The following is a 14,192-nucleotide window of genomic DNA, read 5'->3' on the forward strand; positions in this document are numbered from 1 at the left end:
CACACTCTTATTTCTGTCAATCACATACTCCCTGCAAGCATATTAGATCCTGTAACTGAATGCAGGGCTCACTTCAGCCCAAGTTCAGACCCCTGCACAGCTCCTTGCTTCATCCAGGAAGAGCATGAACTAGGGTGGATTTTAGTGGTTCAAGTAATGAAGCTGCTCTTTAATGCTAAGTTTACCTTATGCTGCACACAGAACATGCAACTATTCACAGCAACTGCCTCACTCTTTCTGTAGTCCTTGTGCAACAGGACACTTCTGGAGAGAGAAGGAGGATCCTACACAAAGGTGAGGGAACATAAAACCTACTCAAGGCAGAAGCCACTAAGGCTGACATCTGTAGATCTAATCTGCTTCAGGTTTTCCTGAATGTTGCTCTCAGACCATACTTCACCTCATTTAAAGAGGTCAGTAAAGGTGTTTCCAACCCTACCTGCTGCAGAGAATCTGTATTTTCCAGGATGGCATTTCTACAGTTAATGCCAAATGTCAGGCCCCTCCTTGCCCAGATCCCATTGACCAGACATGACACACAGTTCCTCTTCCAGAACAGTATCAGTTCTCATACACTAAGAAAAAGAAAGCTACTTATCTTACACATCATGACCCTGCCTGTTAATATTTTTATAGCTCAGTGCCTAATTCCCCATCACCTCTCTGTTTCTGGGTTGTCATGACCAAATTTCCCTCTCAGCTACTCAATGCAAATCAAATTCTTGTGGTGAGAGGAATTGTTCTGGACACACAGCAGATGAGCTAGACTTTGTCATCGAAGTCGTCAAGCTGGGTCAGACTAGAAGTCTAGCCCTTTATGCCACTGCTTAAGGAACAGCCTGAGAGCAGGGCACACATGAATTCATCCGGCCTTGGCACATTAGGAATGATCCCCAAGGTTAAAAGTGCACTTGGGGAACTCTTGTGTCATATGAAAAACTATTTCAGTTTTTAATTTAAAGCACTAAACCCTGCAGCTTCATTGTTCTGCCTGGTGACCTGGTTCCTTTTTCCACCTTCTCTATACCATTCATCAAGGTCTAAGGATTATCTTTGTGGTCATCTCTTTTCCAAGCTAAAGAATCAGAATCTTTGTAAGCTGCCCATCTCTTTTCCAAGCTAAAGAATGACAGTATCCATAACCTGCCTTCAGAGAACCCACCTATCTCTGACCAGCTGACTGTTCTTTTCTGTATTCTTTCCGATCCTCTCCTTCTTTTAGGGTGTGGTAAGCAGAAGCTGCAGGGAGCATTCCGAATACAAGAGCAATATGCAACGATACAGAAACAAAGACCTCCCTTGCCTTGTTCAGAGCTCTCCTCATAGTTCTTGAGATCTTATTTGCTATTTTGACCAGCACCAACCAGACAGTTACAGAAGACACCAAAGTTGCTCAATTTTTTAGCTTTTTTTGCCTTTGGCACCTTCTAGAACTACTCCCTCTGCACTACTACATTCTCTGCATGTTTTGAGCAGATAATTGAGGGCTGAGCTGTTCAATTGTTAATCTCGGCACCTTCCAGAACTACTCCCTCTACATTCTCTGCATGTTTTGAGCAGATAATTGAGGGCTGAGCTGTTCAATTGTTAATCTGCAAGGGTAAATACCTGTATCCATTCAAAGGCAACAGCTTTCATGAGAAATAACCCACAAAAGGATTGCTCAGTTTTAAACTCTGAGTATCTTGTGCTCACAGAAAGGAATATTGCATTACAGATCACACCATCTGGATAAAAGGAGACAGTCAAGAGACAAAACAGGGCACAAGAGGGTAAAGCCATCTCAGTCAGGACAACAGAGAAAACTGATTCCAAGACCAGGCACAGTATCCCAACAGACCCACAGACTCAATACTGAGTGAACTGAAAAGCCGCCTTTTAACAGCTCTACTACCTCTGCAAACTAGCTGTATTACTTTCAGAGACCAATGGGCAAAAGAAAACACAGACACTGAGTTCTGCACCCACCAGCAAGCCCACAAGAAGATGTTTTGGACAGAAACCTCTCCATGCTTATCAGCTCAACAACCAGCACCAGCCTGCAACTCTGACACCATCCAGCTACTGTGCCTTGCTCTGAGCCTGTCCCTGCTGCTCTCCTGCCATAGCCCTTGCGACACAGCAACACTGTGAAGCACTAGAGAGTGGCTCTAAGCAGCTTGCCCTGACCCCACACACTCAGCTGTAAACAAGAGGAACAAAGCTACACAACCTCCTTGGAGGCTGACTGCCATGCTTGGACATAACAGAAGGAAAGAAAAAAAAACAACTCCAAAACCCTCGAGAACAGTTCTACTTTATAGTTTCCACTTAAGCAGTAAACAAGAGCTCTTACAATGTCACTACAGGTTTGTCAATACTTTCCAGCAGTACATTAGGAAACGTATCCAAAGTCTAACTTGTCATTTGCTCACTTGCATTCCCTTCTGGTGGAGAAAGCACACAAACTTTCAAAACATTACTCCTTCCATTTGCCAACATATCACCACCACCTGACAAGTTTTAACTGAACCAGTAAATTTGTACTAATCAATGTCCTCCTTGAGCTTCTATGTCTTCCAAGTACTTTAAAGGGTAAGGTCAAACACTCAAGGTACTTTATCTAAACTGGCCAACATGAAAGTACTTCTGACTTTGCAGAAACACTCTTATCCTACAACCAAATTTCAGCCAAAGTAAACACACTGTCACATCAAGTCTATACTTGTTACCTTGATTCCTGCCTAATATGGGTTTAAGCGTAAAAGCAGGGAGGGTAAAATGATCACATAACTTCCATAATATCCACCATCCACTCAAGCTGAATACACCCGAAGACACTTCATTTCAGGGTGATTCTTTGTTGCCACAGCTTCATTTTGAGACCTCCAATTCCCACAAAGGAGTCCATCTTCTGAACTTCAGTCTCACTTTCTTTTTTTTTTGAACACAGTCTCACTTTCAAATTCAGCAACATAGATTGGAAAGCTCTAAGCAGTGGTAAGCTCTAAGCAGTGGTTCAAAGCAGAGAAGCACACACAACCATGAAGCTGTAGGTACAATGCGGGGGTGGGCAGGAGGTTGAGCCGTTTTCAAGCAAGAAATAAGATGTTACAGCCCAACAAGAAGACTGCCACACGAATGTGGATAGGAGATCTATCTTCCAGTCTGGAATCTCGTAACTGCTGATGCATTTTTGCAATAAATGGTCAGAAAGTGATACATAGAACTCAAGATCAAAGGCTGATGTTCAAATCTTATGCCTCACTGTCCAATACACCTCTAGCAATGGTGTTATCCATCTCCTCTGCTATGACCCAATGTGACTGCTTCAATTGGAGAGCTGAAATGAGATGTCTCTCTCAGTTCCACTTCCAACTGGCAGCTATTTCCAAGCCACATGTCTGAATCCCTCAGGCTAAGAAGTGGTTAGAAATTACTGAAGAAACAAAAAACATGACGGAAGCATGTGCTATTTTTGAATCACAGGGCTTGTTGCTTCTTTGCTCCATAGGCAAGTAAGTGTGCTGAAATACCATCTACTGGATCACATTCCCTGGAAACTTAGATATGGAGACATATCCAGTCTGAGCTCAAATTGGGTGTAGACATAAGATGAAGCTGAGTAACTGAATACCTGTCAGAAGAGTTGTACTTTTGGGCACACCCTGGAACAGCATGATAGGTACCTACACTGAAAGCTGCTTCAAAGCTGTCCTCTGGGTGATCCTGAACTTGCTTTGACATTCTTGGCAGAGTTAGCATAGCACATCTATGAGCTCACCATATTTCAAGTCTCTGAAGAAACACATGGCAGCATTCAATATCCATGGAGTTGCTAGGCACTGCAGCGTTCAACCAAGGTACACCACATAGCTGAAATCCACAGGATCAGTCTGACAGAAGTTGGTTACAAGCTGCAAATAACTTCAGTCCTGCAGCAGTTAACCTGGAAGCCACTCCACAGAATGCCCTAACCTCCTTTGAGTCTTAGTCTCCTTAAGCATTACCAAGGAGTAAGGCCAGTCATTGTCATGTCAGCAAAGCTCCTCTTCTTAGTAAAACGTACTATCCCATAGGAAGATCCAGGGTCTCAGTAGCATAAGCCCACTACAGAAGAGCCATAGGAGACTGGAAGTTTACATAAACTTCCAGGAGGAGACCTGCAACAAATCTATGTGGTACTTTCCAAAGCCTATACACAGCAAGAAAGGTGTTAAACCAAACTTCATTAAACACTTACCATGAAAGAACTCCATGATAGAATTAGCACATTTCTTTGCAAAGGAATCTCGAAAACACCACAGATCAGAGCTACAGGGGATCCAACAGAACTGTATGGGATCACCTGCATGCAGACATCATCTGATGGGTGCTGTCAGTCTCTCACCTTCCTGTGCAACAAACACTGGTGGGGGGGGAAGAAATCACCATTTCTCCCTTTTCCCCTTTACCTCTGCTGCACAAGAGCAAACTGAAAAAAAAATGAGAACACTGTTGCAGAGATCAAAAGCCTTTTTCTACTGGCTCTGACCTAGTTCTTTCATTCTTACTAGAAGGAGAAAAAGCACTTAAAGGAACATTGTCAAAACTGTTGAGTCTAAAAATAGACTTACCTTGGCAGTGCTGCCATCTCAACAGGCTCATATTAAGGAGTGCAAACTCACTTTCCTCATACACACACACCAACCTTTCATCAATCTGGAAGTACTGGCACTATACAGGCCGAAGTACCTCCCAGTCCCCATAAACTCTTTTGAGACACTAAAGTATGTATTATACATAACTGGCGAAGAATGGCAGTATTCTCCAAATTCCTGCTTCATATATGCAAGTCTACCACTGTCAGCTATCCCAGTTAAAAAGTTTGGATATTTTCCTTAAGTAGAACATTAAGATGGACATTTGTTGACATAGTTAAACCTCAGCACACCATGCTAAAATAGCTTTAAAATAATCAGATTTGAGGAAGATTTCAGCAATTTTTTAGATAAAACAAATTTTTCAAAGATTTTCCAAAAAGTATAAGCTACAAAATATTTTCACCTTAGCCCCACAGAGCATTTCTGAAAGGAAAAACAACACAAAGACTCTGGGTTCATGGCTGAAGCTGCCAAACAGGCAGTTTCCATAGAACAATAGGCCTGGTGGAGCTGGTGGGGCAGCGGATGTTGGCTCCGGTCAGGAACTCGGTGCTGCAGAATCCCTGCCTCCCTTGTGCCCCAGGGACCTTCCCGCTCCCCACCAGCTGCATCCCAGAGCCACTCGCGAGTCGCACAAGAAGCCGGTTGGCCCAGCCATTCAAAGGCCTTGCTTCACTCTATAAAGAAAGCCCAGGAAGTCCATCCTAGCCAGGCTCCCAGCTGACTGCTGCAGAGACTGGAGCCACACAACCTCAGTTTAAACCTTATTTCCAAGCTTCCAAAACTGTTGTACAGCAGCTCATGTTCTCAAGATTGCAAGCTGCAAACCAGGAAACCATGTTTCCAAAGAAAACAAACAAATCAAACAAACAGAAAACAAAAAAATACCAAATGTCTGCTCTTCAGAGTCCAGAACATTTTTCTACAGAACTATCTCTTTAGAAGATTCAATGGCAACTCTACTTTAGACTAAAGCAGGGTCTGTACACTGTGATGATCAGAGTCATGAGGAACAAGTAACCTCTCAGCTTTCCAAACAGAAGCCGTAATGCCACGTGTTCCTCGCCAAAAGTCACAGTCCAGGAACAGAACACAGCTCACACCTAGGGCTACAACAAGGCAGAAGATTCATTAAGAGAAAAGCAAGCTTTTAAGCACAATCACACAAAGAAACATGGTTCCAACATAAAATGATGGATAACAAAAGGCCTGAAATGTGAATGCATTACAAACACACAAAGCAGTCATGGCCACATGGCCACTTGTGCTGAAACAGTCATAGTGCTGTGCTAGTGTGAGGGCAACAGAATCAGGCAAAGGCAAGAAAGTTGAGGCAGAAAAAAACAAAATGGGAGGAATGCAGAACATACAGACAGGAATGCCTGTTCTGACACACCACAGCAGGATGCATCCTGGGGGAAGGAAATGGGAAGAAGGAGTTAAAGAAAAAAATTCCATGTCAGGAGAAGGGAAAGGCACTGCTTCCTAAAGCTTTAGCAGAGCTTTCCTTCATTAATATTTACAAAGCTTTTAGAGATTCTCAGATGGAGGGCACTGCAGATATGACAGGAATTATTACAGGCCTGAAAAGATCTAGCGAACAGACTGAGAAAGACTTCAAGTAAATAAAGTGGGATGGCATTAGTGAGCACACTGAAACAGGGGTTGCTGCTGGCATATGAACCATCTGGTGCATGGCAGTCCATTTCATTTACTTACTTACCCACTACCGGGCACGCATGCCCAGTTCATGTCCTTATCCTTCTGCCACCAAAGTAATGCTTTTGCTCAGGACCACTACCTTCTTTCTTTGTATCATTCCAGTCTTCAAAACTGCCATTCAGTAAAGCAGCCTGTGCCTAAGAAATGCTTGCCTTAGGGAGAGGCTTACACTTAGGATGAACAACTTAGGATGTGACAGACACCTTTTGAGACACAGTGGTCTTATTTATCTTTATTTGAATTTGCATAGGAAGCTGGTTTTCAGCAATGTAAAGCTCCCCACTGCCTCCAGGATATTTAAGTTTCTGCTGGACTATCATTTGCACTGTTCACTTGGGTACTCAGCAAAAGACAGCTTCAGCATGATTTTACGCAATAAAGCAAGTGTCTGATGGAACTGTAGATTTCAGCATAACTGAGAAACAAAACTCATGGTAGTCACAAGATGAACACACAAAAATTCTGTCATACACTAAATTAAGCACAGGAGACACTAAATTTAAGCACAGGAGAAGGGATCAGATGGCTGGTTTACACAGGATTCTACAATTTTCTCAAGGGCACCAAATGAAGCAAGATGAGGCACTAACCCCAGGACTGTCACTGCCTCAGTCTAAAGCTTTAGAGGGAACCTTGGAAGCAGACAGTAGGAAAGCAGATTTGCCTTCTCTCATACACCTGTCTCCAACTTCCCAAAAAACTCAATAGAAATGGAGCACGGCCAATGTTAGAAGGCTAAAGGGAGCCCAGCATTTACTGAAGACCTAGCAAAGCCTCCACCTGTCAAGGTCTTGGCAGCTATCGCCTCAGTTACCGGGGTACTTCCCCAGAGCCGGGCACCTTATGAACACCTCGCAGCTCCCGGCTGCCCAGGAGCTGAGCATCTCGGCCCTTTGGCTTCTCCATCCTTCTCAGGGAAGGAGGGGCCGAGCACAGCTCAGCGCCCATGCGGGGCACGCTGGAGCTCCGTGGGCATCGCGGTCCCGGGGCGCTTCGGGGATCCGGACAGCAGCGAGGGACGGCGGCGTCTCGGCGCCCGCGGAGCCCGACCGGCGGCGGGGCGGGGGAGGCGCCCGGGGCTGAGCGCGGGGCCGGGGCGAGGTGCGCGGGGGCCGGGGATGCCCCGCGGCGAGGCCGAGGCAGCGGGCGGCTGAGTGGCCCCGCCGGCGGACACTGCTGTCCCGCCGGACCGGACCGGGCCGGGGCGGCCCCGCCACGGCGCAGGTGAGTGCCCGGGGGAGGAGACAGGGGAGGGACCCCGGGGGCGGCGGGCAGGGGACGCGAAGCCCTTACCTTCCACCGCCATCCTCCCGGCCTCGCATAGTGCGCCGGCCGCCGACCCGGCCCCGGCGGCGCTGCCCCGGCCGCCCCCCCGCCCGCGCGGGCTCCGCTCATCTGCAGCCGCGGCGATCAACCTGCAGCGCTCGCTGACAGCGGGCGGGGCCGCGCCGCGGATCCCTGGGAAACGTAGTCCCGGGAAACGGGAGTCCGGCCAGGCACCGGCGTTCCCTGCCGCCGGCGGAGCCCCGGGGCGCCTCCGCGTGCGCCCGGCGGGCAGGGAGGGCAGCACCGGGGCCGGCCGTGGGCTGGGGACCCCCCGAGGCTTGTGTGGGAGAGGGACAGCGCGGGCACCCTGCCCCAGGCAGGAAGCTTCGTTTCGCAGCTCTGGGAAGTTTGCCTCCAGGATTTCAGTGATCTCAGACATGCAGGCTGACGGCTCCAGGATAAGCCCGACCTGTCCCCGTCCCACCCCACCGCACTCCCTGGCCGGCCGGAGGAGTTTGTCCGCAGGGAAAGAAAAAGGCACACACAGCCCTGGGAACTATCAGTCAGCACTCACCCTCGAGTCAGGCCCTCAGTTTTTGTCCATCTTACCCGCTCTGACAGGTCTTACAACAAATCCCAAAAACGAAGGAGATCAGGGACACAGTAGTGGAGCCATTGCTTCAGGTCCCCAGAAATCTTACACCAAACAGCCTGCTACCCTCGAGATCTGTCCTGGAAAACAGCTGTGGGCTTGTGCACCTTGCAGTTTTATTTTGAGAGATCAGAAAGGCTTTGAATTATTTTTTTCCATTCAGAAGTAGACATTTTTTGATTTTAAGTGTATCAGTATATATTAACTACTCACAAACAGTCTATGAATTACTCTGCTCACCAAAGTTAGTCATTAAAATCAAGAGGACAACAGCAAAGGGTATACAAGGGCAATCCCAGATAGGGCATGAAAACAGTGCCACATGTTCTTTTTGCTAGTAGAGCTATTGTGGCTAATAAGTGTTATTTGTGACAGGTTATTTTTGCAAAACAAACCTCAAATTAGAGTGCAAGAATATACAATATGCAAGGAAATATGGTCTTCACAAACTCCCGGAATTTTGACATCCTTCAAATATCTAAATTAATTAAAAATTGGCTCTTCTTTTATTTTATGAAGGAAAACTCAGAAGCCCAAGTTTTTCCATAAGCCTTCTAATAACTAACTTTGCCCTGAAGACCTGACTCATTTGCTCTCACAAGCACATGAACTATTAGCCTTTGTGTTGTACATGAGTCCAGATACAAGTGTCCTGGAGCAGCAGCCTGGTCATCCATGTGTTTGCAAAGTGGTAGACACAGTGCATTATAAGTAAAAAAATTGAGAGGATATGCTGGTCCTCCCGAGTGCAATACAGTCACACACCTGATCCCATATGCTGGCAGAAAGGACTGATGCTCTTATGCTTTCTGTGGAGAAAATAGGATTTTCATAGATATCCCAGTTTTCAAATATATGTAATATACACATACAGCCTTCAATGCCTAATAAGCTTTGATAACATTTTGTATTAAACTCACGTATTCAAATATAGTAATTTATTTGACTGTGGCAACATCTGGAGTTATGTTGGAGTAATACCTGGCTAATGCATATGTGAAGCAGTGCTTTCTTGTTTGGAATGAGCTGGGAGCCATAGAGGGAATACATCAAGGCTCAGAGTTAAAAGTGGCATGGACATGGAGCACTGGAGTCCTACCCCCATTAGTATGCTGAATTTCTGACTAGTAGCTACATTTCAGTTCTGGACCCTGAGGACATTCCCAGTGATGGGGGGATCATTTAATCAATTTTACTAAGCCCTTTAAACAGCCCTGTAGTTTTAATTACATCTTCATGCCTGCTGAAGAACAGCAAAATTATGGCTGTGACTAGATAGCAAATAAGGCATGACAGATGTTAAAAGGTGTAGGGTGTGATACCTAATAGCTAGTGAAATGTAATATTTAACAGCAACTAAAACCATCAGAAACTTAACAAAATCTGGTCAAAACTAGACAAATTGTAATTTAGTGTATGTTGTTCATTAGAGAAAAGAGCCTGTGACTTGATTCAAGGGGTCGTGTGAATTGACTGAATTAATCTATGGCAAAGTAAAATCTGTTTTGAGAAGAGCTTTCAGAAGCATCCGGTGAGAGTGAACTAACTTTCTTAAAACACCCTGCTAAATTATAGTGTAGGCTCTTTCTTGCTGTCTCTGCTCGGAAAGAGCTGTTTCTTGCTGTCTCTGCCTTGCTTTCTTGCTTCTCACTTTACCTTTCCTCACTTCAGAGAGATTTCTTGTAAACTTTCTCTTAAAAGTGTAACAAACTTGCTTTAAACAGACTTGGTTTGTCACAGCCAGAGTCAGTTTGTGGTGTACTTTGCTCTAGGTCACCAGATGAAAAGGCAATACTGACCAGAGGCTCCTTAGACATTCTAATTATTTCTGAATAGGACTTCTGCCAGCTAACATCAGATGAAAGTACAGTTGATTAATGTCCATCAACAGCATTGCCCTACTGCAAGAGTTCTGAAGTCTAAACAAGATGTTAGACTTGTATACTTCACATCATCCATCATAATTTTTTTTATTTTTATTCCCTTTCACCTTTCAGAAATTCAACAGTCATTTAGCTTTAAACAACCCCTTGTGCTCCTAAGTCTTTTCTGTAAAACACTGAAATTCTCACTCATCTTCATCTGATGATGATGTTAACGAGGTACTTCTGCCATATCATTATGACCCAAGATTTTCAAACATGGTTATTTTTGGTGCCCAAACCACATGCACAGGAGAAGTTTTCTGGAACAGTTTAAGAAACATCTGAAAATCATTGACCTCGAGTCAGGCACCACGTGTCTCTGGCAGTGAAGAGCAGCACAGCCGTGTCTGAATATTTTTGGCTGTGATTTCCTTAGCTGAGTGGGCCTAAACTGTGATGGTGAGATAAAAACCATTAAAAGTTTGTCGTCAAACTCAAGTATGACAGAAACAGGACCACACCATCTGCCTAAAATTCCAGTATCTGGACTTTCATATTGCCTTGCATATTCCTGGGAAGAGTACATGGAAATGGGTGTGTATTTTAAAGGTTACTGATGGTATGTTGAGATTGGGAAGGGGTGTGGGAGGAACATGTGTAGGACTATACAGATTTGATACTGATGGGGAAGGAGAAGTGGGGCTTTCCACTACAGTGCCTCTGCCACTATGGAGGGCTGTAGATGGAGGGAAGAAAAGGGAAGGGCTGTGGATGGTTTGTGCACACTCTCAGCACACACCCTAGGCCAGGAGCTGCACTTGTTTGCTAATGAAAAACAACAAAGCTTTGTGGGCACTGCACTGAAGGAGGTAGGTGGAAGTTCAGGTGTGGAAACAGTGAGTAGAAAATTCCCTTCCAATTCCCCTCCCTTTGTCAGAGTCAGCCACATAGCTGAAAAAAGAGCCTGAGGACTAGTGGGTGCCAGATCTGGAGTGAGAGGAGGAGGGTGTGGGTTTCTCTGGATTCTCTTTTTTTCTCTAGGAAGTGACATTTCCTAAGAAACCTGCTGAGACACATGCAAATATATGAAAAGCACAGGGAGAAAATGCTGGGCACATAGGTATTTGGTTTGTTGGGTTTTTCAAATTAATTTTTTAACCCATGTAATTTTAATTAATTTTTTAACCCATATACTGAGAAAAGGGGAGAAACAGACTTTTGGTATAACTCCCATGCTCTGATCCATGGAAGCAGATTCTAATGCGAGTGTGGATCCAGGCTTACTACCACAAAATGACCCAAGGTATGGTAGATGTCCAAGTGTAAGGGCTAATGTTCAGAAGGACTGTTCTGGTATCTGAGAAAGACTTCAAAAAAGCTATTAGGCAAGGAAAATATAGATAAAAGTGTTTAATGTAATATGATTTTAAATGTCACTAAGGCAATGAAATTTGGGTTTTACTAGTGTGATAGTCTAATTACATAATTAATATTCTTTGTGTATACTGTTGCTGAAATGTACTTGAGTATTGTTTATATTACAGACCTACATTTCCTAATTGTCAAAAATATTTTGCATGATAATAATACTACAGAAAGTGCATTTAGGGATTTGTAGGAGACTCAAAAAAAAAATCACAAGATGTTTGGAAGGTGTGTTTTATCATTATTGTAGCATTACCATGTGTTTTCTCTGATTTTTTCCCAGTTATTTATTTATTTTTTAAAATAAATTAATAGTCTTAAAGAATCATGTTCCCTGCTCACAATTTCAAGGAAAAAAAATGGTATGTGAGTGTTAAAATACCCAGAAGATTCATAGAATTTTTTGTGTTTCACTTCATTTGATAGAAGGTCAAGGAAGGGAAGTGGGTGGGTTAATATGATCTGTACATATCTGAGGCAGACAGCACTATATAAAAACGTCACTCCTGTTGTAAGTATGAAGTTAATTCCACTTTCCAATAATACCTATGCCTATGCACAAAGAATGACTTTTGCCATCATCAAATGTTTTGATGGATTTTTCCATTCATTGCTTTATGGTAAACTAAAGATAATTTTTATACAAATGTGGAAACATGTCTCAGATTCTCCTCCCAAAGCAAGTTTGTGACAACTCTCCCAGCAATACAGTCTGCCTGCAGGGCTGCAGGCAGAGACCACAGCTGGGACTGCCTCACATGGCACTTTTTGAGTCAGGCTTTTCCACTTGTGAATGGAGCGAGGCTGGGAGAAACTGGGCATAGACTGGAAAAAGAGAGGTTCAGGCTGTATATAAGGAAACCCCTTTTTCACCTGGTGGACAGTAATTTATAGCAGCAGGCTGGTGCTCAGAAAAGTTTTGCAGCCACCATCCTTGGTCATTCCCAAGCCCCCACTGGCACAAAGCCATAAACAACCTGCTCAGATCTGGCACCTGATCCTGCTTGGAGCAGGAGATTGGGCTACAGACCTCTTGTGCTTCCTTTTACCCTGAATCATCCTGTGATCTCAAGAATGCCTTTAGCTGCCCTGGAGTAGCATGTCTGCCTAATGTGGTGGATTTACCTTTCTGCTATCATTAACCTCGAACAGCATTCCTTTCTTCTGAAGTCTAGTGCAAAGCCTGCTGAGTGCTACACCCATGAGTTACCTGTTCTCATTCACTGGTGACTGCCCAGACAGTGTGGTAGCACAAGGAATTGCATGGTGTGAGGTGGGAACAAGAGAGAGCAGTGTCACTGATGCAGAATTTGGCTGTTCCAGTGAAAGCCTCAGACATGTTAGTTGGTGCTGGAGATCTGAGAGCAGTGAATGAGATTTGTGGTCTCCTGAAAAGTGTTTGTGTCCTTTTCCTGCAGAGAAGAGTAACATATTCAGTGCCCTCCTTGCTCATGATTGGACAGTGTGGATCACTGAGCCCTACCACATAAGTATTCCTCATAAAAAATGGAAGAACCATACCTAAGAAAGGATGTGTATTTATACAGAACTAGAGAAGCAGTCTACTATAACAGGGCCATGTGACCAGTTGGCAAACAGTTGGGTAACTTGTTTAAACAATCCTGACTAATGCTGTTGTTTGCTGAGCTACAACTTGATGTGGCCTGGAATCAGTGGTGTAAGTAACCAGCAAGTACTGAATTACAGAGCTGTTGGGGGTGGAAGGTAGCTCTAGGGATCATCTAGTTGAAATCTGTGCTCAGAGCAGGGGCAACTAGAGCAGGTTGCTCAGGGTCATGTCTATTTCAGTCTGAGTGGGTGGATACTGCATGGCCTTTCTGGGCAACTTGCTCCAGTGTTTGATCTCTCCTCAGTTTCTTTTTTCATTTAAATTGAATTTTTTGTATTTCAGTTTGTGGCCATTGCCTTGTTTCTTAGATACTGCTGAGAGGAATCTGTTTCCAAATTCTTTACTCCCCACCATCAGGTATTTATACACATTGATGAGATGCCTTCAAAGACTTTTCTTCTATGAGCTGAATAGGCCCATCTCTCTTAGCCTCTTCTTGAATAAGAGATACTCCTGAAGATGGTACTACTTAATCACCTTCATGGTCCTCAATGGACACACTCCAGCATGTCCAGGCTCCTCTGAATTGAACCATCCTGTGTATCAGCCACTCTTCCCAGTTTGAGATTATCAACACACTTGGTTAAAGTGCCCACTGTTCCATCAGCCCAGTTCATTAATGACAGAAGTGTACTGGCCCCAGTATGAACCCCTGAAGCAGACCACTAATGTCTGGCTTCCCAATGGGCTTTGTCCTGCTGATCACAATCCTTTGAGCTCAGCCTATTAGCCAGTTTTGATCCACTTTACCAACCACTTACCTAGCCTGTACTCTATCGGTTTTCTAAGACTGTTACTGCACACAGAATTGAAAGCCAGTCATTTCTTCATAGGAGGCTGTCAGGTCAGGAATGTCAAGTCAGGCTTGATTTCCCTGGTGCAAATCCATTTTTGACCATGGATTCCAGTACAGTGGCATTCCTATCCTAAATATGGGAAATGCTTTCCCAGATTAGTTTCTCCATCACCTTCACAGGGATCAAGGCAAGGCCAATTGACCTGTAGTTGTC

The 14,192-nt window shown here is 44.5% G+C and overlaps 1 protein-coding gene and 1 long non-coding RNA gene across 3 annotated transcripts in view; one reads left to right on the forward strand and one right to left on the reverse strand.

The window, feature by feature from the left end:
• The window catches only part of SAMD12 (sterile alpha motif domain containing 12), a 174,290-nt gene extending 166,501 nt beyond the window's left edge, over positions 1-7,789 (reverse strand). For both annotated transcript variants that reach the window (XM_039715518.1, XM_039715517.1), the window contains exon 1: positions 7,638-7,789. In XM_039715518.1, coding sequence (XP_039571452.1) covers positions 7,638-7,650 — 13 coding nt within the window. In that variant the 5' untranslated portion in view covers positions 7,651-7,789. The remainder of the gene's footprint in view (positions 1-7,637) is intronic.
• The window catches only part of LOC120505208, a 48,226-nt gene continuing 41,470 nt past the window's right edge, over positions 7,437-14,192 (forward strand). Inside the window, exon 1 of the long non-coding RNA XR_005628188.1 lies at positions 7,437-7,568. This is a non-coding gene — a long non-coding RNA (uncharacterized LOC120505208). The remainder of the gene's footprint in view (positions 7,569-14,192) is intronic.

The sequence above is a fragment of the Passer montanus genome, unplaced genomic scaffold (assembly GCF_014805655.1).
Source record: "Passer montanus isolate IOZ18808 unplaced genomic scaffold, ASM1480565v1 scaffold33, whole genome shotgun sequence".
NCBI classification, from domain to species: Eukaryota; Metazoa; Chordata; class Aves; order Passeriformes; family Passeridae; genus Passer; species Passer montanus.